The sequence below is a fragment of the Pongo abelii genome, chromosome 18 (genome assembly GCF_028885655.2).
Source record: "Pongo abelii isolate AG06213 chromosome 18, NHGRI_mPonAbe1-v2.0_pri, whole genome shotgun sequence".
NCBI lineage: Eukaryota > Metazoa > Chordata > Mammalia > Primates > Hominidae > Pongo > Pongo abelii.
The window spans coordinates 67,789,815-67,816,620 of NC_072003.2; the positions used below are offsets into that span (position 1 = coordinate 67,789,815).

At 46.0% G+C, this 26,806-nt stretch overlaps 3 protein-coding genes and 1 non-coding gene across 70 annotated transcripts in view; 2 read left to right on the forward strand and 2 right to left on the reverse strand.

Moving 5' to 3' along the window:
* The window catches only part of SLC7A6 (solute carrier family 7 member 6), a 35,787-nt gene extending 33,759 nt beyond the window's left edge, over window positions 1–2,028 (forward strand). For 15 of the 18 annotated variants that reach the window (XM_063717732.1, XM_063717733.1, XM_063717726.1 and 12 more), the window contains one exon: window positions 253–2,028. In XM_063717732.1, the coding sequence (XP_063573802.1) occupies window positions 253–347 (95 nt within the window). In that variant the 3' untranslated portion in view covers window positions 348–2,028. The remainder of the gene's footprint in view (window positions 1–252) is intronic. The other 3 variants (XR_010137846.1, XR_010137848.1, XR_010137847.1) reach the window with 1 other exon arrangement.
* Window positions 1,182–13,078, reverse strand: SLC7A6OS (solute carrier family 7 member 6 opposite strand). The gene is made up of 5 exons (XM_002826573.6): window positions 12,489–13,078; window positions 12,089–12,367; window positions 7,069–7,275; window positions 5,421–5,541; window positions 1,182–4,434 (listed from the first exon to the last, which is right to left on the reverse strand). Exons 1-5 carry the CDS (start codon window positions 12,912–12,914, stop codon window positions 4,301–4,303), a joined length of 1,167 nt encoding a protein of 388 aa, XP_002826619.2. The 5' UTR covers window positions 12,915–13,078; the 3' UTR covers window positions 1,182–4,300.
* Window positions 12,738–26,806, forward strand: part of PRMT7 (protein arginine methyltransferase 7) — a 47,766-nt gene continuing 33,697 nt past the window's right edge. For 18 of the 50 annotated variants that reach the window (XR_008514872.2, XR_008514875.2, XM_054535021.2 and 15 more), the window contains exons 1-5: window positions 12,738–12,853; window positions 13,803–13,939; window positions 17,647–17,824; window positions 23,158–23,194; window positions 26,435–26,584. Coding sequence is in view for 46 of the 50 variants with exons in the window: in XM_054535021.2 (XP_054390996.1) it covers window positions 17,730–17,824; window positions 23,158–23,194; window positions 26,435–26,584 (282 nt within the window). In the remaining 4 variants the exon portion in view is untranslated. Of the gene's footprint in view, window positions 12,866–13,802; window positions 13,940–17,319; window positions 17,405–17,646; window positions 17,825–23,157; window positions 23,195–26,434; window positions 26,585–26,806 lie in introns of those variants that run through there. The other 32 variants (XM_054535022.2, XM_063717695.1, XM_063717703.1 and 29 more) reach the window with 15 other exon arrangements.
* LOC112129493 (small nucleolar RNA U13) lies at window positions 15,006–15,107 on the reverse strand. Its single transcript, XR_002911888.2, has one exon. It is a non-coding gene; the product is annotated as a small nucleolar RNA U13 (small nucleolar RNA).

The following is a 26,806-nucleotide window of genomic DNA, read 5'->3' on the forward strand; positions in this document are numbered from 1 at the left end:
TAGTGTCCTATTTTGGGGCTAAAACATTACCTCCTGACAACACAAATCACCTGGGAAGATGAGTTGTGCATCAGACTCTGGTTGGGCATGGGACAGAGGATGATGAGGCTTGTTGGGAGATGGGGGTAAAGCCTGATATAGGGTACTCAAGGGGCAGGTGGGGAGGGAGCCATAGATGTTGTCAGCCTTGTTCAGGTTAAGGCTGTAGCTAGATGTTGTACTAAATCCTGTGCTTGCTGTATTTTCATTTAGCTGCTATCACCAGAGGCACCCAGCAGCTTTGCTTTTGTGTCCTGACTGAGCTTGATGTAGCCGAAGAGAAAGAGGATGAGAGGAAAACTGACTAGAGGTCAGAGATGGCTTTCCGAGGCCTGGAAGGCTGGCCAACCAGCAAAATCCTGATAACAAGACTCTGTGGGCCCAACTCTCCTGAATTAAAGGAGCCTTTTGACCCACGTCATATAGCGGGGCTCAGGGCCAGTGCTCTTATTGGTAAGCTATAGGAGGAGACTCAGGATCTGGGCCAGCCTCAAGGTGGGGGCTTCTGAGGGTGGGGGGAAGATTGGGGAACAGGGGAATGGTCATTTAGTTTTACTCCTGATAGGTAGATGCAGCTCTTACAGATATTTACTTGGTAAAGTGCAGTGGGGAAGAGGGAATGCTAGGTTGATAGGGCTGGTGGCTTCTGAATTTGGTATTTGAAGTAGGAATCCCTATAGAGGGGCTGCTTTATGGGAAGTTTTCCTCTGACCAGGTCCAACACCTGACTTAAAGGCCTGAAATGCTACCATTTCTTCCTCTGGCTCTAAAGTCTTCCCTGGGGAGAGAGTTATATTCCCTTATTTATTTCGTCCAGAACACCAGTTCTAACGAAGCATGCATGTTTCTTCATCTACAGGATGCAATAGGCTGATTGTATTTAAAATTCAAAGTACCCAAAACTGAGTCCCTTTGGGCTCAGAAATGTCTGTGGTATTGGGTCAGACTCTGACCACAGATTTTATGCTGTTTAGCACAATCTTCTATTGAGTCTTACCTGCAACAATGAACCTTAAAGATTTTTTTACTCACGTACCTGTTACACTTTAGCATACAGATAGATCATAGATCATGTTACAAGCACTTGGCTCAGGTCCAGCAAGGACAGATGAACAAAGTCATGAGTCAGAAGTCTGTTAATATTGCTGTTTTGAAGGATAATCCTTTATTTTACTTGAGACCTTACATCTTTGCTCTAGCCGACAGTAAATCTCTGAGATTCTGTTACGAACTCTAAGAAGGCTGAAACTTCTGAAATTCAGGTGGATCACCTGAATTCTCTCAGCTGTCAATGGCTTGGAGAACATCTCATGGGCCCAAGTCATCAAATAACCTGTTCCTCTCTGTAAGGGCAGTGTGAGGGACTGCTGTGCAGACCCAAGCAAGCCCACCCTGGTGCTAGGTCATTTCACTTTTCTGAAAACCTCACATCAGGCTGCATCCTCTTCTGTCCCTGGCACCAGGCTTTGTTTACACTTGGAGCCGCCTTGGTGTGGGTCATCGGGACAGTGTACTCCTCTCCTGCCAGCCTCCCCTTCCCCGAGGTGTGGTGGCTGCAGTCTCAGGAAGAGCTTGGTACTTGTGGGGACTTCTGTTTTCTCCCTGTGGAGATCAGTGAAGACTGGGAGGAAAGCTGCTTCAACCTGAGTCCGGCTCTTCAGCAGGCTGCACAAGTGGAAGCAACTAATTCTGGTGCTCAGGCTGGGCTCTCCACCCAAGTTAGGCCTGCTCTGGCCTAATGGATCTTACTGTATGAGCAGGACGGCTGCACTGGATTGTACAACTGTTTTGTGATGCCCCCAGACACTGTCCATCCTGGGCCGAGAAGAACCTGCTAGCTTGACATACTCCATGGGCTTCTTATCCTTAGGTTTTGGAATTGGTCAACAGTGAGCAGTCTCCCTTCCTGACCATTCTCCACCCAGTCACAGATAAGGGAATAACCTTGGCCATGTATTTGCTCAATAAAGATTGAAGGAAGCACGGTCACAGTTGCCTTGGGTTCAGAGCATAATGCATATGTGAAGCATGGGGTGACATTCCTACTGTCATGGGTTTGGGATTTGTATGGCAAATTCCTGCCCGACGACAGGGTGTCTCGTGCAAAGGCTGACTTGCCTGAACGCTAAGAACATGGCTTCTGTCTGAGCCAAGCTGGCACCCATCCCAGGGCTCCTCTGGAGCTAATCCTTTAAGCAAAATGTGCTTGCCTTTTAAAGATCCCTGACCCCAGCTTTAGCTTTCTCCACCAGGTAACCAGCTAATCCCAGGAATTTGCTGCATTCCCCTCCCCCCGCCCCCACCAGTGGCTTCTAGGGAAAGCAAGGACCTCACATGTCAGGTATCCTAGTACTTGCTTAGTGAGCCATGTCATCCTCCTTTCATTTTTGGATGGTGACAGCATTTTCCCCCTCTGTGCTGGATACAGATTTCTCCCAGGATCCCCTCTTTGGGAGCGAAGCCAGAGGATCCCTACAGCACTCAAGCTTCATGGTGGAATTAATTTCTGCCAGCTCTTTGTTGTCTGTCTCCTTAAATCCTTCTCCTGGTGTGCTTATTATCCCTTTTGCAGTGAGTACAGTTTATTAAGTTGTCAGCCCTTTAATATTGGGGAAACTTAATGAGTATAAATAGCAGGGAGCACACTGTAACAGCACAGTGTTTTGTTTTTTCACCCGGTTGCTGTATGGCTTTCAATCCTTTGTTTCTATGCCTACAGACAGAAAGCAAGATGTCTAACATTAGACATACAAGTTGCTGTCTGTTATAACGGTGAATTATACCTTTGTGCATACCTAGGATGTTTGTTGTTTTAATTAGCTGCAATATATACGGCCTGTGTACCCAGAATTTAATCACTTTGGCAGGTTGAACAACTCCATGTAGATTAGAGCTAGTGTAGGTAAAGGTTTAGAAAACAGACATAAAGTCAAAGAATGATGGCAGGTAGGATGAAGGAGAGATACTTAGGAAATCCTAAAAGAGGCGGCAAGAAGGTATCTCCCTGTGTAACTCACCTTCCCCCACGACAGTGAGTCAGAGACACTCACAGGCTATGAGGGTACACCCCTAGCTGAATGTTCTGCGTTGTTTCCTTAGACCTGTGTTGTCCACTACAACAGCTACTAGCCACGTGTAGCTAATTACATTAAAATGAAATAAAATTAAAAGCTCAGTTTTTCAGTTGCGCTAATCACACTTCAAGTGCTCAGCAGCCACCCGTGTCTACTACTACATAACGCAGACACAGAACATATCGTCACTGCAGATAGTTCTACTGGACAATGTTATGCTAGAATAAACACCAAGGCAGTCAGTTAAGGCAGCTACGGTTTGGAAAGGCATAGGGACAGAGTCTGCTTAGAAGAGATACAAGTTGTAATAAAATTGATCTTGTTGATAGTAGTTTGTTTTTGTGGTGGGTGCTGTGAAGAGTAAACATTACTACTCAGTGGAAAGCTAAGTTCAGAAGGTACTTTGTTTTTCCTCCCTTGCCTTAAGTCCTTGATATTTATAATCAATGCTGAAACTTCTATCTCACTACCGCTCCCTGTTTTAGATATTCAGATTTAAAAGGTTTTCAAAGAATTACTTTCTTCCATGTTCAAAGCTAGATTTTACTAAACACATGTATCACATTCATATATATTGTTTCTTGGCCCCACTGCCAAAGGAAGTCAGTCAGTAATTTCACAACCGTTATCAGAGTTTGGAAGCAGAAATAACTTAACTAAAATCTCCCACTGCTCAGACAGACTACTTTTTGCCCTAATGGCCATTACTATCCAGTCTGTATTGCTACAAGGGACCCACTGGTACCCCTTTTAGATTCTGTCTATCAAAAGGAACAGGGTTTTCCTAGAGGCAGGCAGCCTGGTGGTATGGCAGAGCAGAAGCTTCCTGCCAATGAAATGGGAACCTCCCCCTCCCTTGTGGTTTCAGCACAGAACCTGAATGCCAGGAAAAATTCCTGGGCCAAGAAGCTAAAGCTAAAGAAACCTTCCTTTTTTCAACATTTTTTTTTCTTTCAAACTGTAGGGTCACTTTTGATTGAGGCAAAGGGGCCCTACTGTAAGTGGAAAAGACTCACTCCCCTAACATAAGTTTTCACTGTGGTGGGATGGTGCCGCCCGATATGCTTGATATGCTTTTCCTTCCACATGTTAAGCTAGGAAACCTAAGAGATGTCAGCAGGGCAGGTAACTCTGGACTCAGAGCGCTCACGGGCATGTGGCAGAACCTCATGGACATCACAAGACCATCAGTCTGAATCCAGGTCGTGGGGGCTGTCATAGCCGAACTCCTTCTGCACATCCAGAGGGTACTTGCTCCACATCTGCTGTCTGCTGCTGCTGCCTCTTTCCTCCTCACTCAGGCTGTCGTAGTCAGCAGAGCCTAGAATGACATCCCGGGAATGGATTCTAAATGTGATTTTCCTAGGCTACTGCAGGAGCCCCTTCTCTTCTCAGAAAGGTCTGTTTTTGTCCCCGATTGTAATGCAAAATGCTTGCTCAATAAATAAAATAAAGAGTATAGAATTTTTTTTTTTTTTTTTTTTTTTAAAGAAGGAATCACTTTCCTATCATCTAAACCAAGTCCCTTCACACTGGAGTATTTTGTCACTTCTCCCCTCCGTGGAGTATTTTGTCACTTCTCCCCTCTGTATAGGATTTTTTTTGTTGTAAGAGTTGTAGTCATATTGTAAATATTTTTGTACCTTTCTCCTTTTAACGTGTTATTGACAAACCTCCCCAATAGAATATGCAATTGTTTGATTCATTTCTCTGTTATCAGACACCAATAAATTCTTTTTGTTGGGCCTTCTTCTATCTTCTTTAACACAGTTACCACGGGAATTATGTTGTCAGAGCGTCTTTCTTTTTCCCCCAGGTATTATGTCTGTGTTGCATCTTTCTCAAAACAGTTGTACATGCAGCAGTTTTTTGAGAAGTTAGATAACTGATTTGTGAAAACTCTGGGCTTATTCCTACTGGCAAACCTCTCTCTTCATTGGTTTCTTGACTGGGGCAGGGGAAGAGACAATGAGCTACATATTTTACATAATCTCAACCACTAAAATTCATGCAGAACCATCTCATCGGGAGAGAAAATGAGGCTCAGTGAGGTGAAGTAACTACCCAAGAGCCACAGCAAAGTAATGACAACTACAGATTTGAACCCAGGCCTGATGGATTATTACACCCCCAGGAGGACCCTAGAAACACTGGTCTTTGGGTCTCCTACAGCACCGCTTAGTTGCGGCTGAGCTGCTGGCGCTCAGTGGCAGAGAAGGAAAGGCAATTAAGATGCACCTGTCAACTATGCCTGCACCTCAGTCTCAGATCCTACCCAGTCCCTCCCGGTCTGGGGCTGCCACCTACCTCTGGAATCCTCATCTCCATCACTGCTCTCCTCCTCTGGGTACTCATTGCGCCAGTTATTCTCACTGTTCTCGTCATCTTCATCGTCGTAAATGTCCTCTGGTTCTTGATCATCATTCACCTACGCATCTCAACACAAACATGAGTCCAAGTCAAAACCTCTAAGGTTATGCTCTGGGGGAAGTTGTTAGCATACCAGCTTGAAGAGATATCATGTAAAAGTGCCATGTGAAAAAACCGCAGACTAGTAGTTTGACTCCGTTGCACAAGAGGCTATGAGAGGGAGATAATAGCCCCCTTCCACTCAGAGCCCAGCTCCACAATGATAGGACACACTGAACTCCATGAGAAGGGAACACAGGGAAAAGAGGAGTAATGGCTCTGAGCGATTCCTTCAAATTCCAAAGGTCGAAACCAAAACCCAAGCATAAGAGGTGCAGAAAGGCAGGAGGAAGGGCCATGCAGTGGTCCAAGGTGGGTACCTGACTGCAAATCTGTCCTAATGCAGGTGCAGGATGCAGTGCTTCTTGATTACAGTCTGAGCATGACCATTAGGTGCCACCTTAAGTTTTCTTTTTAATCATTTTAGAATTTGAGAATAGGCTGGGCGCGGTGGCTCACACCTGTAATCCCAGCACTTTGGGAGGCCGAGGTGGGTGGATCACTTGAGGTCAGAAGTTTGAGACCAGCCTGGGCAACATGGTAAAACCCTGTCTCTACTAAAAATACAAAAATTAGCCGGGCATGGTGGCACTCACCTGTAGACCCAGCTACTTGGGAGGCTGAGGCAGGAGAATTGCTTGAACCCAGGAGGCAGAGGTTGCAACGAGCCAAGTTTGCACCATTGCACTCCAGCCTGGGTGACAGAGCGAGACTCCATCTCCAAAAAAAAAAAAAAAAAAAAGATAATGGTGTCAGCTAGGTGTGGTGGCTCACACCTGTAATCCCAACACTTTGGGAGGCCAAGGTGGGAGGATCACTTGAGCCCAGGAGTTCAAGACCATAAGACCAGCCTGGACAACATAGTGAGACCCTGCCTCTACAAAAAAATCAACAAAAATTGGGCATCATGGTGCATGCCTGTACTCCTGGCTGGCTGCTTGGGAGGCTGAGATGGGAGGATCGCTTGAGCCTAGGAGATAGAGGCTGCAGTGAGCTCAGATAGCACCACTACACTCCAGCCTGGGTGACAGTGTGAGACCTTGTCTCAAAAAAGAAAAAAAAAAAGAATAATGTCAGGATGTTAGCTTTCTTCATCCGAGGTTTCTCTACTTCTAAAGTACGAATTAAAAAATAGGTTTTGTTGTCACTCATGTTAAGAATTTCTGGTTTTATCGTCTTTATCTTATCATAAGCCCCATATACATATTTCCCCCCTAAGAATGGATAGCTATAAACAATAAAGGTGATGTTGCAAACCTTGTAAAATATTCATTAATGTAAAAATTATCAATCTAAGATGATCTTTCCCAAAATTCCCTGTACTATAAAGTCCGGTTCCTAAAAGGCACTTAGAATAAGTTCTTTTAAGGAGGAAAAGAACTTAAGGACAATGTTATTCAGGAGTGGAGCCCAGGGAAGCAAAGCATTCTGATTAGGTAAAGAGCTTAGGATGCCTCATGCCCCGTCTCCTTATGGGCCCCCTTACCAGCTCCCATTCTTGACTGTAGGGCTGCACAGAGAGGATGTTCTCAATCCAGCCTGGAGTGGCCGTCTCCAAGTAGTAAATGTCATACACATAGTCATCGTGTTTTTGTTCTTCCTGGTGCCTGACTCCTGGTCCATCCTCAGACACAGTCAATCGCTCACGGATCAACTCTACAGAATTGCAGAGGATCACATCTGGGTCAGATGTCTGTAAAGAAACCACAGATTACACACACACGCATGACCCAAAACATGATGTTCCATGAGGAAGAACCTATAAGTTGGGTGAAGGAAGACTCCCTACAGTTTTTGTTTTTGTTTTTGTTTTTTTTGAGACGGAGTCTCACTCTGTCACCCAGGCTGGAGTGCAGTGGGGTGATCTTGGCTCACTGCAACCTCCGCCTCCCAGGTTCAAGCGTTTCTTCTATCTCAGCCTCCCAAGTAGCTGGGACTACAGGTGCGTGCCACCATGCCCGGCTAATTTTTTATATTCTTAGTAGAGATGGGGTTTCACTGTGTTAGCCAGGATGGTTTCGATCTCCTGACCTCAAGTAATCTGCCCGCCCCGGCCTCCCAAAGTGCTGGGATTACAGGCGTGAGCCGAACCACCTTGCCCAGCTACAGTTCCATAGTGTTGTGGTCAAGATTCTTATCCCCATGAATTCCTAGTCTTTTAATTAATTATTACATTAAAAAATCAAGAATCTCTGTAAAATTAATGTGTAGTTCTTATTTTAAGATAGAAACGTACAAGATAGCCTTCTGCTCTTTTGTGCTCGGCTCTCACACCTATAATCCCAGTGCTTCGGGAAGCCAAGGTGGACAGGTTGCTTGAGCCCAGAAATGGTAAAATGGGAGATTTTCCTCCTTTGCTATATTTTTTCAAATTTCCTATAATGAACATAAATTATTTTCTTTTTCTTTTTTGAGATGGAGTTTCGCTCTTGTTACCCAGGCTTGAGTGCAATGGCGTGATCTTGGCTCACTGCAACCTCTGCCTCCCGGGTTCAAGCGATTCTCCTGTCTCAGCCTCCTGAGTAGCTGGGATTAGAGGTGTGCACCACCATGCCTGGCCAATTTTTGTATTTTTAGTAGAGACAGGGTTTCACTATGTTGGTCAGGCTGGTCTCGAACTCCTGACCTCATGATCCACCCACCTTGGCCTCCCAAAGTGCTGGCATCACAGGCATGAGCCACTGCGCCCGGCCTATTATTGCTTAAAGAGGCGGTTTTCATTATGTTGCCCAAACTGGCCTCGAACTCCTAGCCTTAGGTGATCTTTCTGTCTCAACCTCCTGAGTAGCTGGGACTAAAGGTGTGCACCACTCCTCCTAGCTAGAAGAAAAATAATAATTATTATTTCTGTAGAGATGGAGTCTTGCTATGTTGCTCAGGATTGTCTCGAACTTCAGGCCTCAAGCAATCCTCCTGCCTTAGCCTCCCAAAGTGCTAGGATTATAGGAGTAACCCACTGTACCCTTGCTGAAAATTATTTTAAAGTCTATGTCCATGTGTATTCATTCATTCATTCATTCATTCATTCACTCACTCGGAATCAGGGTCTTGCTCTGTTGCCCAGGCTGGAGGGCAGCAGTATGATCATAGCAGCAGTATGATCATAGTCTTGAACTCCTGGGCTCAAGTGCTCCTTTCTTGGCCTCCCAAAGTGTTGGGATTACAGGTGTGAACCACTGAGCCCAGCCCATATTTTCAGTTTCACTACATGCAGCATTTTGTACTGTTAAACATATATATTTTCCCCTACAATCAGTCTTCATGGTTATCAGTTCTAAGAGTCCAGACAGTTGTATGTGTCAACCTCTTGGATATAATTTTTAACCTCCATGTATAGTGTTGCAATGAACGTGCCATTTCCTGCCTTTGAAAATGGGGATGAAAGTATCTAACTCATAAGGTTTTTGTGAGGATTAAATGAGTTAAATTAAAAGGAAATATAACAAGTACCTAGCACGCTATTTGACATAATTACTTAGTCAATCAACAGTAGCATTTGTTAATATCATAGCTTAGCTTAGCTGTTTGCTTCTGCTGAATTATCTCCCTAGGATAAATCTTGGAGGTGAGACTACTAGTTAAAAGGAACTGAAGTCCTTTAATTTTTAAATTTCCTATTAAATTTATCTAATAGGAATTTATTTGCTTAAAATGTAAATTATGTCAATTTAAGGAGAAATTCATTGTAACATAACATAGAAATGCTGTCATTTTTAAATTTCCTTAGAAATTTTTAATTTTAAAATTTTCCTAGATTATGCATGGCTTTAGATCCAAACAATAATAAATTTACATATGTAAAACATGGCTCCCATGCCATGCTGTTTTCCAAAAGGCTTGCATCAATTTTATTCCTACAATTGTGTACGCTTTCAATCATTGCCTTGCCAGCATTGCTATCAACTACTTTTTTCCTGCTAGTCTAGTATGCATAAAACCTCAAGCATAAATTCATTTTTCCCCTATAATTACTTTGTGCAAACATTTTTGGTACGTTTAGAGTCGGTATTGCTTTACTGGAAAAATCTCTGTTCACATCCGTCATCAGTTTATCTCCTAGTTTTCTTTACAAAATTAAATTAGCTATTTACTCTTGTTTTTTGAGATGGAGTTTTGCTTTTCTCGCCCAGGCTGGAGTGCAGTGGTGCAATCTTGGCTCACTGCAACCTCTGCCTGCTGCGTTCAGGTGATTCTCCTGCCTCAACCTCCCGAGTAGAAGGGATTACAGGCACCTGCCACCACGCCCGGCTGATTTTTGTATTTTTAGTAGAAATGGGGCTTTGCCATATTGGCCAGGCTGGTCTTGAACTCCTGACCTCAAGTGATCCACCTGCCTCGGCCTCCCAAAGTGCTGGGATTACAGGCATGAGCCACTGTGCCCGGCTTAGTGAACTATTTACTTGATTCAATTCCACTGAGCATTGGTCTACTTTACACATTTTATAAGTCATGCATTAGTCTGGAATGTTTTGGTGAAAGATGTAGCTATGGACAACATACACAAATTGCTATCCAGTTACACTAGCACCAGCTGGGCATGGTGGCTCACGCCTGTAATCCCAGCACTTTGGGAGGCCGATGCGGGTGGCTCACTTGAGGTCAGGAGTTCAAGACCAGCCTGGCCAACATGGCGAAACCCCGTCTCTACTAAAAATACAAAATTAGCCAGGTGTGGTGGCTCATGCCTGTAATCCCAACTACTAGCGAGGCTGAGGCACGAGAACTGCTTGAATCCAGGAGGCGGAGGCCGCAGTGAGCCGAGATCGCGCCACTGCACTACAGCCTGGGCGACAAGGGTGAGACTCCATCTCAAACAAAACAAAAACAACAATAAACAATTACACTAGTACCATTTGCTTGTTGCTTGTGGATTCATTTTGAATTATAATTTTCAAAAATGATTAAAATGAGTTCTATAAAAATGTTTATCAAGAGAGGGCATATTGGCTAGGCGCAGCGGCTCATGCCTGTAATCCCAGCACTTTGGGAGGTTGAGGTGGGCGGATCACTTGAGGCCAGGAGTTTGAAACCAGACTGGCCAACATAGCGAAACCCCGTCTCTACTAAAAATACAAAAATTAGCCGGGTGTGGTGGCTCACGCTTGTAATCCCAGCTATTTGGGAGGCTGAGGCAGGAGAATTGCTTGAACCCGGGAGTCAGAGGTTGCAGTGAGCCAGCATCACGCCAATGCACTCTAGCCTGGGCAACAGAGTGAGATTCTGACTCAAAAAAAAAAAAAGAGAGGGCACACCTTATGTTGAGAATTTTCTGTTTTTTTTTAGAGACAGTATCTTGCTCTGTTGCTCAAACCAGAGGGCAGTGACTTGATCACAGCTCACTGCAATCTCTAATTCCTGAGTTTAAGTGATCCTCCTGCCCCAGCCTCCCCAGTAGCTAGGACTACCAGCGCGTGCCACAATGCCCAGCTAATTTCCTTTCCTTTTTGTAGTGACAAGGTCTTGCTTTGTTGCCCAGGCTGGCCTCAAGCGACCCTCCTGCCTCAGCCTCCCAAAGCGCTGGGATTACAAAGAGTATTTTTTTTTTTTTTGAGACAGGGTCTCACTGTCACCTAGGCTGAAATGTCACTGCCGCACAATCATGGCTCACTGTAGCCTTGACCTCCCCAGGCTCAGGTGATCCTCCCGCCTGGGCCTCCCTACGTGCTAGGATTAGGCGTCAGCTACTGTGCCCAGCCTCAAGGAGAATTTTCCATTTCTGTAGTTTTGCTGCATGTAGTAGACTTTTTTTGGAAGTGATTGCAAATGAAGTTAGCAAATGTAATATAAAGAAAAGCACTGGATTAAATGTGAGAAGACTTGCATTCTAGACCTAAATCTACCTCAAACTTGATATGCTACTCAGGACTATTCCTTTAACCTCTCTGTTCAATTTTCCTACCTGCTCTATCTCTACTTTGCTCCAGTGATCCCCATCTCAGTCAGGGTGAAAGGCAATGTCCTTACAAGTACCTAGAGGGTCTAGCAGGCATCCTCCCCTCAAATTCCTTACTGCTCTCCTCTAGCTCACCGGGCTCCAGGCACCTTGCAAGGAGCAGACAAACGGCTTCAGAGCCTCTTTACTTTCAGGTTCTCTGCCTAGAAGTCCTCTTGATATGTGGAATGCCCTGCCATTCACCTTCTGCAAGTCTTTACTCAAATGTCATTTTCTCAGTGACACTCTCACTGAAGTGGCACCACTCTTCCTGCTTTGTCTCCCCGCCTCCTTACATCCCTTATCATCTGACAGTGAATTGACTTGTTTACTGTTTCTGTCTACTTGCATGTTAGGTCCTCACTGCTGTATCCACAGAATCTAAAAAAAATACTTGGCATGTAGTAGGCACGTAGTAAACACATGTTGGATGAATAACCAAATCTGTAAAATGAGGCCGTCACGCCGGATGGATCATCCGTCCCCTTAAGATGAAACTGTGCTGAGACTGGGCCCAGTCTTCTGGCATTACCGTCCTGAGAAGCCCAGCGACCACCTTCAGGGGCATACTCACTTTGCAGGAGCTTGCGGCGGCGGCTTCAGGTTCTCCCTCCTCGTGGACAAGGTCTAACAACTGAAAGCCCGAGTCCTCGGCGACTTCTGGGTTCCCCAGCGTGTACTCGGACTCCTGGCAGCTCGAGGTAGTCCCCAAGGATCGGCGGCTGGAAACCACCCGGTAGCGGCCCTCCTGCCGGATCTCCCGAGCCGAGGCGCGGAGATTGCGGCGGACACGCTGCTGGCTGTTCCGTGACGGGCGCAGAACTTCCCGCAGGAGAGGCTGGACTGGTTCCTCCTAGGGGGCAACAGGGGATGGAGGCCAGCGTAAGCAAGAGTTCGCGAGCGGGTCAGGGATCGGGTTTCGTACCGGCTGCACCCGAAGATGCCCTCCACACCAGCTGCACCACGCCCAATACCTGGGAGCACACAGTGGCCACCAAGTGGAAAACATTATTCTCCGCCGCTCTCTCCAAACCCTCCGACGTCTTCTGTGCCGCTAACTCGACCGCGTCGCTCCGGAGGCGTTTACAAGCCAGCACAAGAGCCTCGGCCGGCTCCGCACTGCGCTTCCGCTTCACCCGCAGCACAGCGGTCCTGGCGGCCTCCATAGTGGCTGCCGCTGAGCACTGTGGGAGCGCGCGGGGTGTGATGGGATAGCCTTCCACTTCTGCTTTGGGACCCGCCCTCCAGCACGCTCCTCGGCGCTGCGAGGTCCCGCCCCGCGTGCTGGCCGTGGTAAAAGTGGTAGCAGTGGAGGCGAGCGGAGGATTTGCCGCGGCGGGTGAGGCGCTGGGTATGCTGGGAAGGTGGGGTCGCTTTGGGGTTCGGTGTGCAGCCAGCATGGTGTCCTCGGCACCAGGGTTTCGGCAGAGGAGTCTAGCGTGGGCCTACTTGGACTCCCCCGCGTGGGGCAGCTCGGGACACCCTGGCCTGCAGGGGAGCGGGGTTCTAGGCTGGCCGCGGCTCTGCAGTGCAGCCGGGTGCCTGCCGCTCGCGGGGCTGTGTCGCAGTATTCGTGCCTGGCGCCTCCCCTCAGCCACAGAGACCGCAGTAGCTCCAACCATCTCACCCCTAACTGGGCCACGAGTTCTCTGATTGCCAGACCTGCTGTTGTCTTTGCCACTCACTGTGTTCTGAGTAATTGGAGAGTCGTGTATTCACTACACGCCAGCCAGAGTGGTCCTGTAAAAGCGTACGCCTAGTGTAGATATGCTTCTGCTTAAAACTCCTGAGTGGCTCCCACTGCTTTTAGAACAAAATCCAAACGCCTTTCCAAAGTCGACAAGGCCCAGCTTGATTGAGCAGAAGATGTGATAGGCGATGAGGAGTGGGGGGCTTCTGCAAAAGTGCTTCGGTCGTTCAGGCTTTTGGCACATTTTGCTTATGCAACCTACTTCTTTCTACCTTAGGGCCTTTTCTTGGGAAAGTTGGGGTAAGGATTCCTGACCTGTAAAAACTCTTCCCCAACTTTTATCCCGGTCTGTCTTGTAGGTCTCAAATGCTAGTTTCCTCAAGGAGTCCTTCTGTAACCTTGGTTTTCTCTTTCTACAACGCTCTGTGTATTTCTTGCATTCATGTAGTCTGTAATTTGTATTACTCTCTCATTAGAGTCTAAGCTCTTGGAGGGCAAGGGTCTTCTCTAGCTTGTGGTGGTGGTTCCAATCCCTAATATAGTGCCTGGCACATAGAACGTATTTAATAAATTTTGTTATTTTATTTTTTCGAGACAGAGTCTCACTCTGCTGCCTAGGCTGAGTGCAGTGGTGTGATCAAGGCGCGCTGCAGCCTTGACCTCTTGGGCTCAAGCGATCCTCTCACCTCAGCCTACCGAGTAGCTGGGACTACAGGCACGCGCCACTACACTCGGGTAATTGTTAATTTTAATATATGTATATTTAATTTATATATATATGTATATATATATTTTTTAAAAAGACAGGGTCTCACTCTGTCACCCAGGCTGGAGTTCAGTGGCGCCATCTCGGCTCACTGCAACCTCCCCCTCCCGGGCTCAAGTGATTCCCCTACCTCAGCCTCCCGAGTAGGTGGGAGTAACTGGGACTACAGGCACAGGCCACTGCGCCCGGCTAATTTTTTTTAAAATTTTTTGTAGAGAACGGGGTCTCACTATGTTGCGCAGGCTGGTCTGGAACTCCCAGACTCGATATCCTTGCGTCTCGGCCCCTCAAAGTGCTGGGATCACAGGTGTGAGCCACCACCGCCTAGCAAATACATTTTGAATGAATGTAGTGGACCATCTGCTCTGCAGTCTGACGGGTAATGCAGTTAGGGCTTGGCCTGGTGGTTTCTGTTTCCTCCTTGTAAATGGCCATGCGAGTTTACAACTCTTGGAGAATGAGGAGGGGGTCAGAGAATATCTCCTGAATCTGTAGTGTAGACTACTTCTGGGAGAGAACAAATAATAATGGATGAGGGCATTTAGCCAGAGAAGGTGTGTAGTGCCCACCAGAAGAGGTTCATGCCGTCATAAAATTGTTAACACAAGACATAGTTCCAGGTGTGTTTGTTTTTTTGAGATACTGTCTTGCTCTGTTGCCCAGGCTGGAGTGCAGTGGCGCGATCTTGGCTCACTGCAACCTCTGCCTCCCAGGTTCAAGCAATTCTCCTGCCTCAGCCTCCCAAGTAGCAGGGCTTACAGGCACCTGCCACCATGCCCGCTAATTTTTGGTATTTTTAGTAGAGACGGGGTTTCGCCATGTTGGCCAGGCTGGTCTCGAACTCCTGACCTCAGGTGATCCGCCTGCCTTGGTCTCCCAAAGTGCTGGGATTATAGGCATGTCACCGCGCCCAGGCTGTTCCAGGTTTTGAAAAGACACTGTGGTCCTGGTTTTAGACTCAGCAACATCACAGACAAGAAAGGAATCCTATGGATAAAAGTTCTTCACTATAAGTTTTTTTTTTTTTTTTCTCCAGTTCAAATGGGTAACGTGCCAATGTAGCAAAGGTTTGAGGGAGGCATGTCTGACACAGGCACATGAACACCTAGTCGTCACGCTTATGAACTACAAAAGGATGACTCTTAACCTTGAAGTGACTTCAGAATTGATTCCACATGGACCACAGGATTAGTATGTCAGGACTCTACCATATGGATCCTATTGATATGTTTGACACCTGGTCCAGTGTTACGTCACTAAACTGATTTAATGTGCATGATTGTCTAAGCCTTTCTAATTGGATGAAATGCCTTCTCCCTCCACAACCCCCCCTTCTCCTCCTGCCTCAGCTGAATCCACCTTTTAAGCCTTCCCTGAACATTCAGTCAGATATGGCCATTTCTTTCTCTACTCCAGCGTTTGTTGGACACAGTTTTCTAATGCACATTACAGATTCTGATAGTTCTAGGTATTCTATCTGTAAAATAAATGTTAGTACATGAGATAAAGTGGATTATAGCAATGCTGTTAAACTGCTGGTTGCAACCCATTGATGGGTCCTGACCAGCAAGTAAAAGTGCAGCTGGGTGCCGTGGTGCTTGCCGGTAGTCTGGCTACTTGGGAGGCTGACGTAGGAGGATCCCTTGAGTCCGGGAGTTTAAGGCTGTAGAGTGTAATGATCATGCCTGTGAATAGCCACTGTGATCCAATCTGGACAGCAGGGAGATCCCATCTCTTAAAAACAGTAAAAATGAAATAGAGCATATCAGAGGGCTTTGTTCGTAGGAAGTCAGTATTGTTTTGTGGAACATTTAGTTGTATGCGTATATGCAGGTATGTGTATTGAGTCTCATTGTAAAGTATATTTCTTACTGGGGTTATCAGAAAGTTTTAAAACCATTAGACTAGGGGATAGGTGTGCTGGGATTTTAGAAGTAGAGTTTTACCTGGACAAATTGTCTACTTTGAACCTGACTGCCTGCCTGAGTTTGTTCAGGGAAGATTGTTTCTAATCTATTTGCTTTTTGTTTGTTTTGGCGACGGAGTCTTACTCTGTTGCCCAGGCTGGAGTGCAGTGGTGCGGTCTCAGCTCACTGCAACCTCCGCCTCCCGAGTTCAAGTGATTCTCCTGCCTCAGCCTCCCGAGTAGCTGGGAATACAGATGTGCGCCACCATGCCTGGCTAATTTTTGTATTTTTAGTAGAGACGGGGGTTTCGCCATGTTGGCAAGGCTGGTCTTGAACTCCTGACCTCAGGTGATCTGCCTGCCTTGGCCTCCCAAAGTGCTGGGATTACAGGTGTGAGCCACCGTGCCCGGCCTGTTTCTCATCTATTTGTGTAAGAATTCCATGTTTACTTACTCTAGATAACTTCAAAAGAAAAAAAACTCTGGCCAATAAAATGCCATAGGAATGTTTAGGGATATGTGGAGTAGGCATTCTTTGTAAGGTTTCCTGAAGATGCACCAATGTTTAACAAGAAAGGAAGGGCAGTGTAGAACACCTGTTGCTTTCTGCATGGTAAGAGGGATGGGTATTGGGAGAGCCCACACCTGCTAAGGAGTGCCTTTAGATTTTGAGCGGTGGTGTTTCTCTGCTTCCCAGAAATAGATCTCTTTGGGGAGACAGGCCATACAAGACGTGAATCTGGTGACATTTTACTTATTTGAAGCAAAATTTTTTTAGATGATGGTTTTTAAAAATTGCTTTTAAAATTAAAATTTGAATAGATAAGAAGTAATCACTATAAAAAATAATGAAGCATAAGGAATGCTAGTATTAGCTGGGTGTGGGGCACTCACTTGTAGTCCCGACTACTGGAGAGGTTGAGGCAGGAGGAATGCTTGAGCCCAGGAGTTTGAGTCCAGCCTGGACAACATAACGAGACCCCATCTTTTTAAAAAAAAATAAAAAGAATGCTAATATCGTGAACATTTATGTTCCTACGACCCAATTCAAGAAAAAGAACAATACTTTTGAAGTCCACTGCATACCCCTCCTTGATCCCATCTCTTTCTCTTCTCTTTTAGAAGTGAACTATCCTGATTCCTTGCTATGCTTTTTAGTGTGATCCCTGAAGAATGTATCGTTCCATTTTGCATAGCTATAAATTTCATAGAAATGGAATCGTATTGCATGTGTTGTGTGATTTGCTGTTTTTACTCATCATTATATTCCTGGGATTATCCATTTTTAGGTTTATGTGTGGCTGTGATTTATTGTTTAGATGAAAGTTTTCCTGGTTTGACTTGCTCTATCTTCATATTTTTCCTTAAGCTAAGGGTTCAGTATACGAAGGCAGTATTGGTGGCACTTCTTTACCAGCACCCCATCTCTTCTCCTTCTCCTAGCCTTGAGGGCTGCACCTAGATGAACCTGTGAGGCTCATTTGACCCTTTTGGAAGCACCGAAGCCTGCTGAAGTTTCCAGACATCTGTATGAATCTGTTGTAGTTTTTTAATGTTATATGCTGAATATAAAACCAAGTAACTCCTGCTGGAAACATTTACAATATTGATAAATACTGTCAGTGGCTTTGACATTTTTGTCAGTTTCTTGATTTTTTTCACCCCTTTTGTCTCCCCTTCCCCCCTCCACATTTTGGGGCATTATGCTGTTAATAGATTTTTTTCTGTTCGTTTGTTTATATACCTCCTGTTTCCTTCTGGTATTAATAGGTTTCTGACAGTCAGACTTGTCCACAGGAACTCAACTGGCAAGGCTGCTTTTTTGTGCTAAAACTGGGGAGCTAGTGGGCACCATGAAGATCTTCTGCAGTCGGGCCAATCCGACCACGGGGTCTGTGGAGTGGCTGGAGGAGGATGAACACTATGATTTCCACCAGGAGATTGCAAGGTACTGGGTTGGTTTATGGCAGGCTGTAGCTGGGTGGGGCACTTGATCTCAAAACAGATGCCTTGGGATCCAGTCTGAGCATGGGCTAGGCTGTCACCCAGTGCTTATGATGAGGGCTGGTGTTGGTCCTGAGCAGGTCTGCTCAGCCAGGTAGGTATATGTGGCAGTTAGGCAAAGTCATGCCTGTTTGGAGAGTCAGACATTATGTAGCAGCCTTAGCAGAGCCTCAGCATCTGTTTAATGGAGCAAAGAAAACCCAAGCCTCAGTAGTGTTGATGAAGTTGAATCATTTACTTGCCTTACTGAAATGGTGACATGTTCATCATATGGTTAAATTCTTTTGAATGAAAAAAATGAAAATTTTTTTTTCCCCTTAGAAGAAATATTTAAAAGTATGTGAGTTGTTGGCCAGGTGCAGTGGCTCACGCCTCTAATCCTAGCACTTTGGGAGGCCGAGGTGGCCAGATCACCTGAGGTTGGGAGTTCGAGACCAGCCTAACATGGAGAAACCCTGTTTCTACTGAAAATACAAAATTAGCCGGGCATGGTGGCTCATGCCTGTAATCCCAGCTTACTTGGAAGGCTGAGGCAGGAGAATCACTTGAGCCTGGGAGGCAGAGGTTGTATTGAGCCGAGATCGTGCCATTGCACTCCAGCCTGGGCAACAAGAGCGAAACTCTGTCTCAAAAAAAAAGTATGTGAGTTGTTATGTAGCAATCGTTAAGTGCATTCAGTGTGCCAGCATTGTGCTAAGGCTGTGGATACCAGATGAAGAAGATCCTGTTCTCATCTTGAAGGACCATGCAGTTTTGTGGAAGAGACAGGCACATACAAAATTACAGCACAAACGCTGGGCACGGTGGCTCACGCCCGTAATCCCAGCACTTTAGGAGTCAAAGGGTGGGTGGGGGCTAATCACCTGAGGGTCAGGAGTTCGAGACCAGCCTGGCCAACATGGTGAAACCCTGTCTCTACAAAAAAAAATTAGCTGGGAGTGGTGGTGGGCGCCTGTAATCCCAGGTACTCGGGAGGCTGAGGCAGGAAAATCACTTGAACTCGAGAGGTGGAGGTTGCAATGAGCCAAGGTTGTGCCACTGCACTCCGGCCTGGGTAACAGAGTGAGACTCTGTCTCAAAAAAAAAAAAAAAAAAAAAAATTACAGCACAGTGAGATAAAGGCACAAGAGGTCACGGAAGCAGCAAGAACCAGCTGGATTTGAGGTGGGAGGTAATGTTTGAATAATTTCTCAGTTCTAAAGGAAGAGAAGGTGAAGTCTGAGCAGCAGGGATTACATGTAAGCTTTCAGGTGAGCAAGTTTATGGCTGGGTGCAGTGGCTCACACCTGTAGTCCCAGCTACTTGGGAGGCCAAGGCAGGAGGATTGCTTGTGCCCACAAGTTCAACATAGTAAAACGCTGTCTCACAAACAAAAAAGACCAAAAACAGGCCGGGCACGGTGGCTCATGTCTGTAATCCCAGCACTTTGGGAGGCCAAGGAGGGCAGATCACCTGAGGTTGGGAGTTCCAGACCAGCCTGACAAACATGGAGAAACCCCGTCTCTACTAAAAACACAAAATTAGCCAGGTGTGGTGGCGCATGCCTGTAGTCCCAGCTGCTTGGGAGGCTGAGGCAGGAGAATCACTTGAACCTGGGAGGCGGAGGTTGCCGTGAGCCGAGATCACGCCATTGCACTCCAGCCTGGGCAACAAGAGCTAAACTCTGTCTCAAAAAAAAAAAAACAAAAAAAAACACACACACACACAGATGGGCTAGTTTGGGGAGCAGCTAGCAGTTTACTGCAGCTGGAGTGTGGTACAAAAGTACTATGGTAAGAGAGGCTGCCGAAAGCATAGGCGGGGTCATTTTGTAAAGGATGGTAGCAAAATGCAGGAAGAGGAACATGAGTTTAAGTCCAAGCTCTGCCACTTCTTTACTCTCTTGGCCAAGTTACTTCTCTGAGCCTTAATATAAAATAATATATACTTCAGTATAATAATATATTATCTCACAGTATAATACAGTTATCTTAGAATTGTTTGATGATTAAATGTAATACAGTATCTGGTGCAGAATTAGGGCTTAAAATATTTATTTATTTATTTATTTTTTTTTTGAGACGGAGTCTCGCTCTGTTTCCCAGGCTAGAGTGCAGTGGCACGATCTCCGCTCACTGCAAGCTCCGCCTCCTGGGTTCATGCCATTCTCCCGCCTCAGCCTCCCGAGTAGCTGGGACTACAGGCGCCCGCCGCCATGCCCGGCTAATTTTTTGTATTTTTAATAGAGACAGGGTTTCACCGTGTTAGCCAGGATTATCTTGAGCTCCTGACCTTGTGATCCACCCGCCTCAGCCTCCCAAAGTGCTGGGATTACAGGTGTGAGCCACCGCACCCGGCCAGGGCTTAAAATATTTCTAAACATTTTGGACATTATTTTCTTGTTTTGTTGTTGTTGAGACGGAGTCTTACTCTGTTGCCTTGGCTGGAGTGCAGTGGCACAGTCTCGGCTCACTGCAATCTCTGCCTCCCAGGTTCAAGCGATTCTCTTGCCTCAGCCTCTTAGGTAGCTGGGATTACAGGCACCTGCCACCACACCTGGCTAATTTTTGTATTTTTAGTAGAGACGAGGTTTCACCTGTTGGCCAGGCTGGTCTTGAACTCTTGACCTCAGGTGATCCACCCGCCTCTGCTTCCCAAAGTGCTGGGATTACAGGTGTGAGCCACTGCGTCAGGCCTGGATGTTATTTTCTGAGTGATCTATTAAACAGGAGAGAAAGAGGATTGGATTGCATTTTGGAACACTCACTGAGAGCGGTGTGGAGAGGAGAGCATTTGGGGATATTGTAGTCCCAGAGCTGCATAGTCCCAGAGGAGACAGCTCGGGGGAGCTTGAGTTTGGTAACTCACTGGATATGATGGAGGGAGAGAGAAGATTCAAGAAGCACCAAGACTTCTGGTTAGAATGACAAAGTGGATGGGGCCTGCAAGGAAGGAATGGGTGGTGTGGGGAGAGGAACACGATGGAGATTAGGTGTTTAGGTTTGGACATCCACATAGAGATGCCAATGGCAGATAGAATTTTGGATCTGGAGACAGAATTTGTAGTTGTTGGAACTGAAACTGGGAGAGGTTGCAGTCTCTCAAGGGGGTGTGGAATGCGAAAGGTAGAGGGCTGAAGAAGGAATCCCGGAATAGCTGAGGAGGCAAAAGGAGAAGGGCGAGGGAGATAGCCAGCATGGAAAGGAAGAAAGAGGAGTGTCTAGCAAGGTCAGAGGCACCGGGAAGTCCCAGATCCTGAAGACTGACATCAGCTGCAGGAGTGAGCTGGTGGTGGTTACTGAGAGTGATGTCAGTGGAATGGTGGGCAGTAAGTGTGTGAAGAGGCCAGGAAGGTGGTGAGTGAGATGCCTTTTAAATAGTAAGCAGAGGTAGAAAGGACTGCATTTCAGCTAAGCATCCATAGCTGGCTTCAGATATAAAACCTTGATGTGCCCTTAAAAAAAAACAAAAAAAAAACCCCTTCTTTCAGTGCACTGCTCTTCAAAGTGTGGAATGTGGACCACCTGTGGTACAATTGCCTGGAGCACATTAGCCCAGCTTTCTCAATAAGGGGGAGAGAGAGAGAGAGAGAGAGAGAGAGAAAGAGAGATGAGAAGTGTGAGTTCTGGGACTCTGCATTTCAAGTAACCTTTCCAGTGATTCTAGTGTTGACCCAAGGCTGGAGGGCCTCTGTTTTAATGTGAGCTCCTTAGCTGTCCCCTTGAATTCCCAGAAAGCGTGGGAGGGCCTGCCTAGTTCTGGGTGCTCATCCTGACCCCACCTGAGGGTTTTCAGTGTGTGAATTACTGCAGTAGGAAATATGGAGAAGTGACTCTCCTCCCTTTAGTACAGTATTGGTGAACTCTTTAGTTTTCCCTGATGACGTTAAGTGAACATGCCCAGTGGGGTACCTGTCACATACACAGTGGGTGTATGTGAGTGCTACTCTTTCCCCGGCTGCTCTCCCTAATACTACATCAGTGGTTATCCCCAGGCACAGATGTACGCAAGGTTAGGTCGAGTATTAGGCAGATTGAGTCTGAGTTTTTCCTGAGGAGGAAAATGTATAGCATATAGCAAGATCAAGATGCTAGTGGCTGTGGAATTACTGTGACAGGGCTAACTGCCGAGACCAGCTGGGTCATGGAGACCCTAACCCAGCGGCGCTAGAGGAATTAAAGACACACACACAGAAATATAGAGTGCAGAGTGGGAATTGGGGGGCTGACAGCCTTCAGAGCTGATAGCCATGAACAGAACTTTGCCTACATATTTATTGACAGCAAGCCAGTGATAAACATTGTTCCTATAGATTATAGATTAAAACAGGAAACAAGGGGATGGGCTCTGGCTAGTTATCTGCAGCAGGAACATGTCCTTAAGGCACAGATCACTCATGCTGTTGTTTGTGGTTCAGGAACGCCTTAAGCGAAAACCGCCCTGGGTGGGCCAGGTATTCCTTGCCCTCATTCTGGTAAACTCACGACCTTCAGTGTGGGCGTCATAGCTGTCACGAGCATGTCACAGTGCTGCAGAGATTTTGTTTATGGCCAGTTTTGGGGCCTGTTTTTGGCCAGATTTGGGGGCCTGTTCCTAGCAGCTAACTACTGGAGCATTTTTAGGTCTGAGAACATCTTTCTGAGACTTTTTTTCTGCAGCACTAGAGAATAACAGCTTGAAACTCTATTAAAATAAAGTGGCCAGGTGCAGCGACGGATGCTTGTAGTTCTGCTGAGGCAAGAGGATCTCTTGAGCTAAGGAGTTCAAGGCTGCAGTGCCCAATGATTGAGGCTGTTCATAGCCACTGCACTACAGCCTGGGTGACATAGCAAGACCCTGTTTCTAAAAATAAACAAAAAAATAGGCCAGGCGCGGTGGCTCACACCTGTAATCCCAGCACTTTAGGAGGCCAAGGTGGGTGGATCACTTGAGGTCAGGATTTCGAGACCAGCCTGGTCAACAGGGTGAAACCCCATCTCTAATGAAAATACAAAAATTAGCCAGGCATGGTGGTGAGCGCCAGTAATCCCAGCTACCTGGGAGGCTGAGGCATGAGAATCACTTGAACTTGGGAGGCAGAGGTTGCAGTGAGCCGAGATTGCACCACTGTACTCCAGCCTGGGTGATGGGGTGAGACCCTGTCTCAAAAAAATAAATAAAAATAAAAGACAACCAAAAAATAGTTTAAAATAGGTGACACATTTGTTCTATCTGTTTAGGAACGTGTTTATATATGTGAATACTCTTGTGTGTTGATGTGTATCTTGCAAAGGTTACTGACTGTCTTTTGTTTTTTAGGTCATCCTATGCAGATATGCTACATGACAAAGACAGAGTAAGTGTAAAAGGAAACTATTATCTTGATGTGGGGTGTTTTGAAGTCTTGGATTACAAGAAGGTTAAAAATCCCTGGGGGTCATGATGTTAAATGATACTGAGAGGCATGTGGTGTAGAAGTCAGGAAATCAGTTGGGAGGCTGGGTCCTACTTCTGGCTCTGTTTTTGTTGTTTAATCTCCCAGCTTTATCAAGATAGAACTGACAAATAAAAATGGTCTACGTTTATAGTATACAATGTGATGAATATATGTATATGGTGTAAAATGACTGAATCAAGCTAATTAACATATCTACCACCTCATACTTTTTTGTGTGTGGTGAGAACATTTAAGATCTACTGGCTTGGTAATTTTTAAGTGTACATTATTAACTATAGCTCACAATGCCGTACAGCAGATCTCCAGAACTTATTCATCCTGTCTGACTGAAACATCAGTTCCTCTCCCTCAGCAGGTACCATTCTCTGGGCTTCTGAGTTCAACATTTTTTTTTTTTTTTTGAGACAGAGTCTCACTCTGTCACCCAGGCTAGAGTGCAGTGGTGAGATCTCGGCTCACTGCAGCCTCAGTCTCCTGAGTTCAAGCGATTCTCCTGCCTCAACCTGCCTAAGTATTGGGATTACACCTAGTATTGGGATTATACCTAGTATTGGGATAATACTATTATTATACTATTATACCTAGTATTGGGATTATAATCTGGGATTACAGGTGCGTGCCATGACGCCTGGCCTTCACTGTAGTTTTAATTTCCATTTTTAATTTTAATTTTATTTTTTTGAGACCGGGTCTCTGTTGCCCAGTGCAGTGGTGTGATCTCGGCTCCACTGCAGCCTCGACTTCTCGGGCTTAAGCGATCCCCCAACCTCAGCCTTCCCAGTAGCTGGGACTACAGGCATGCCACCATGCCCGACTAATTTTTGTATGTTTTGTAGAGACGGAGTTTCACTGTATTGCCCAGGCTGGTCTTGATCCCCTGAGGTCAAGTGATCCACCCGCCTCGGCCTCCCAAAGTGCTGGGATTATGGGCATGAGCCACCGCGCCCGGCCATCATGTGCTTGTTTACCATGTGTATGTCTTTGTTCTAGTCTAGGGTTATGAACATAGATGTGATTCTTGATAGACACTGCCACATTGCCTTCAAAAAGGGTTCCAGATTCACTGTAGTATCTTCAAAACTGGGTCATTAAAAAGTGACAGCTAATTTAATGGCGTTGTTAAAGTGAAGGCTGTGCCATCCCTGGTTTGCAATTGAGGACGCTGTTCATCAGTTTTTTTTAACTTAAAAAATAAATAAAACAAGGCCAGGCACAGTGGCTCATGCCTGTAATCCCAGCACTTTGGGAAGCCGAGGCAGGCGGATCACGAGGTCAGGAGATCGAGACCATCCTGGCTAACATGGTGAAACCCCGTCTCTACTAAAAATACAAAAAAAAACCAGGCGTGATGGCAGGCAGGGCCTGTAATCCCAGCTACTCAGGAGGCTGATGCAGGAGAATGGCGTGAACCTGGGAGGCGGAGCTTACAGTGAGCCGAGATTGCACCACTGCACTCCAGCCTGGGCGACAGAGGGAGACTCTGTCTCAAAAAAAAAAAAAAATTGTGGTAAAAACACATAATATAAACAGTCATACTGATTGTATGTAAGACATAAATGCACTTACTTTAACAGTGAAATAGTTCTATATTTCTGTGAAAAATTATTTCACCCAGACTAAACATTTTTGTGCTTTACCTCAGAGGCAATGTCATTTCTTCTTCTTCTTCTTCTTTTTTTTTTTTTTTTAACAAGAATGAGTCTCCCTCTGTTGCCAGGCTTTAGTGCAGTAGCGTGATCTCAGCTCACTGCAACCTCCACCTCCCGAGTTCAAGTGATTCTCCTGCCTTAGCCTCCTGAGTAGCTGGGGTTACAGGCATGCGCCATCATGCCCAACTAATTTTTTGTATCTTTAGTGGAGATGGGGTTTCACCATGTTGGCCAGGTTGGTCTCCAACTCCTGACCTCAGGTGATCCACCCGCCTCAGCCTCCCAAAGTGCTGGGATTACAGACGTGAGTCACTGCACCTGGCCTGGTAATTCTAAAGAATATTCAGTTCTAGATATTTTCTAATTCCAGTCTGATTTAGTCTTTTGCCTATCAGTTTAGAAGTGTGTTTCTTAATGTTCGAAAAATTTTTTTTCTTTAGTTGTGTTTCTGGTATTAAGATTTCTGACTTGTTTTGCATTGCGGTCAGAGGATATCACCCTTTTGATGCCAGTTCTGTATTAGCTGTCTACTGTTATTTAACAAATTACCTTAAATTTTAATAATCTCTTAATATTTCTTACTAACTTAGCAGGTCATCAGTCTATTTAAAAGATTTGCACGTATTTTTTCCATCATCTTTAGTTATTTTCAACAGAAGGGTCACTATGCCTATTGAGTCAGACCGTTATAGATGAAAGATGTATCTGTTTACTAAAGACCAGAAGTAAAAATCTTCAAGATGTAAAGAAGTTATTTTCTGATGGGGAAAATAGTTTTTAGTGAAGCTCTCTGAGTTAGAGTCGGTAAAGGAAAACAAGCCATACAAATTGCAGCAGAGTGGCTTTAACACAAGGAGCTGGCTACCCAGCTGTGGGAGGGCTAGAAAGCAAATGGGAACGCTGAGTAACCTAGCAGTAGAGATTGCAGGGAGCAGTTACCTTGCTTAGGGCTGAGAAACTAAACGAGAAGATTAGGATTTCCAGAAGCCACAAGCATTGAGGAGAGATCCTGTGGACCACTGTCCAAGTACGGCTGCAGCTCTGAGGGGCCCAAGGAGCTGGTTATGGGATCACTGGGAGAAGCTGGAGTCTGCAATCAAACTGCCCCTACCGAGAGGACCCTGATGAGAGCAGCAGCATGCAGAAAGGAGCAAGCCTGCTCTGTCCTCCTACTTTCCAGTCGCCCTCTTGGTCCCCCTTTTGGCTGTACCTAACAGTTAGAAAAAGGAGAACATGGTTTGCAGGGCTCTGGCATCACTTAATAGAGGATAGAAGAGTGAGTGTGGAGCAGGGACAGTTGCTTAATAAAGGGCAAGGGGCTGATTCACAAGACCTGCCCAACTCAGCCAGAGCTGTTCTGCCAGGGGCCAGAAAGGCCATAGGGCCCTGACTTGCACTGCCACTGCCATCTGTGACTCTAGAACTTTGCAAAGCACCTTTCCACTTACTTATAATAACTGGTAGTAAGTGACAGCCGTGTCTTCCTTAGAATGTAAAATACTACCAAGGTATCCGGGCTGCTGTGAGCAGGGTGAAGGACAGAGGACAGAAGGCCTTGGTTCTCGACATTGGCACTGGCACGGGACTCTTGTCAATGATGGCGGTCACAGCAGGCGCCGACTTCTGCTATGCCATCGAGGTAAGCCATTCCCTTCAGGTGTGTGTCGTGCATCTTGCATGGGAAATCCCCTGTGCTCTTGCACTTTCCCCATCTGTTCCTTCACAAACATTCATGGAGTGCTCACTCTGCCAAGCACAGAGCCAGGCTCTGAGCATATAGAGATGAGTCAGACACAGTTCCTTCCTCCAGGAGCTAATTTTCTCCTCTGTCAGCCTAGGCTGCACATCAGAATTACTAGGA

Coding starts and splice junctions, on each gene's coding strand:
- SLC7A6OS (XM_002826573.6), bottom strand. CDS start 12,914: ATGCTGGCTGCACACCGAACCCCAAAGCGACCCCACCTTCCCAGCATA. Junction 5,542..7,068: donor ACAGTCAAGAATGGGAGCTG/GTAAGGGGGCCC, acceptor TGAGATGCGTAG/GTGAATGATGATCAAGAACC. Junction 4,435..5,420: donor TGGAGATGAGGATTCCAGAG/GTAGGTGGCAGC, acceptor ATGTCATTCTAG/GCTCTGCTGACTACGACAGC.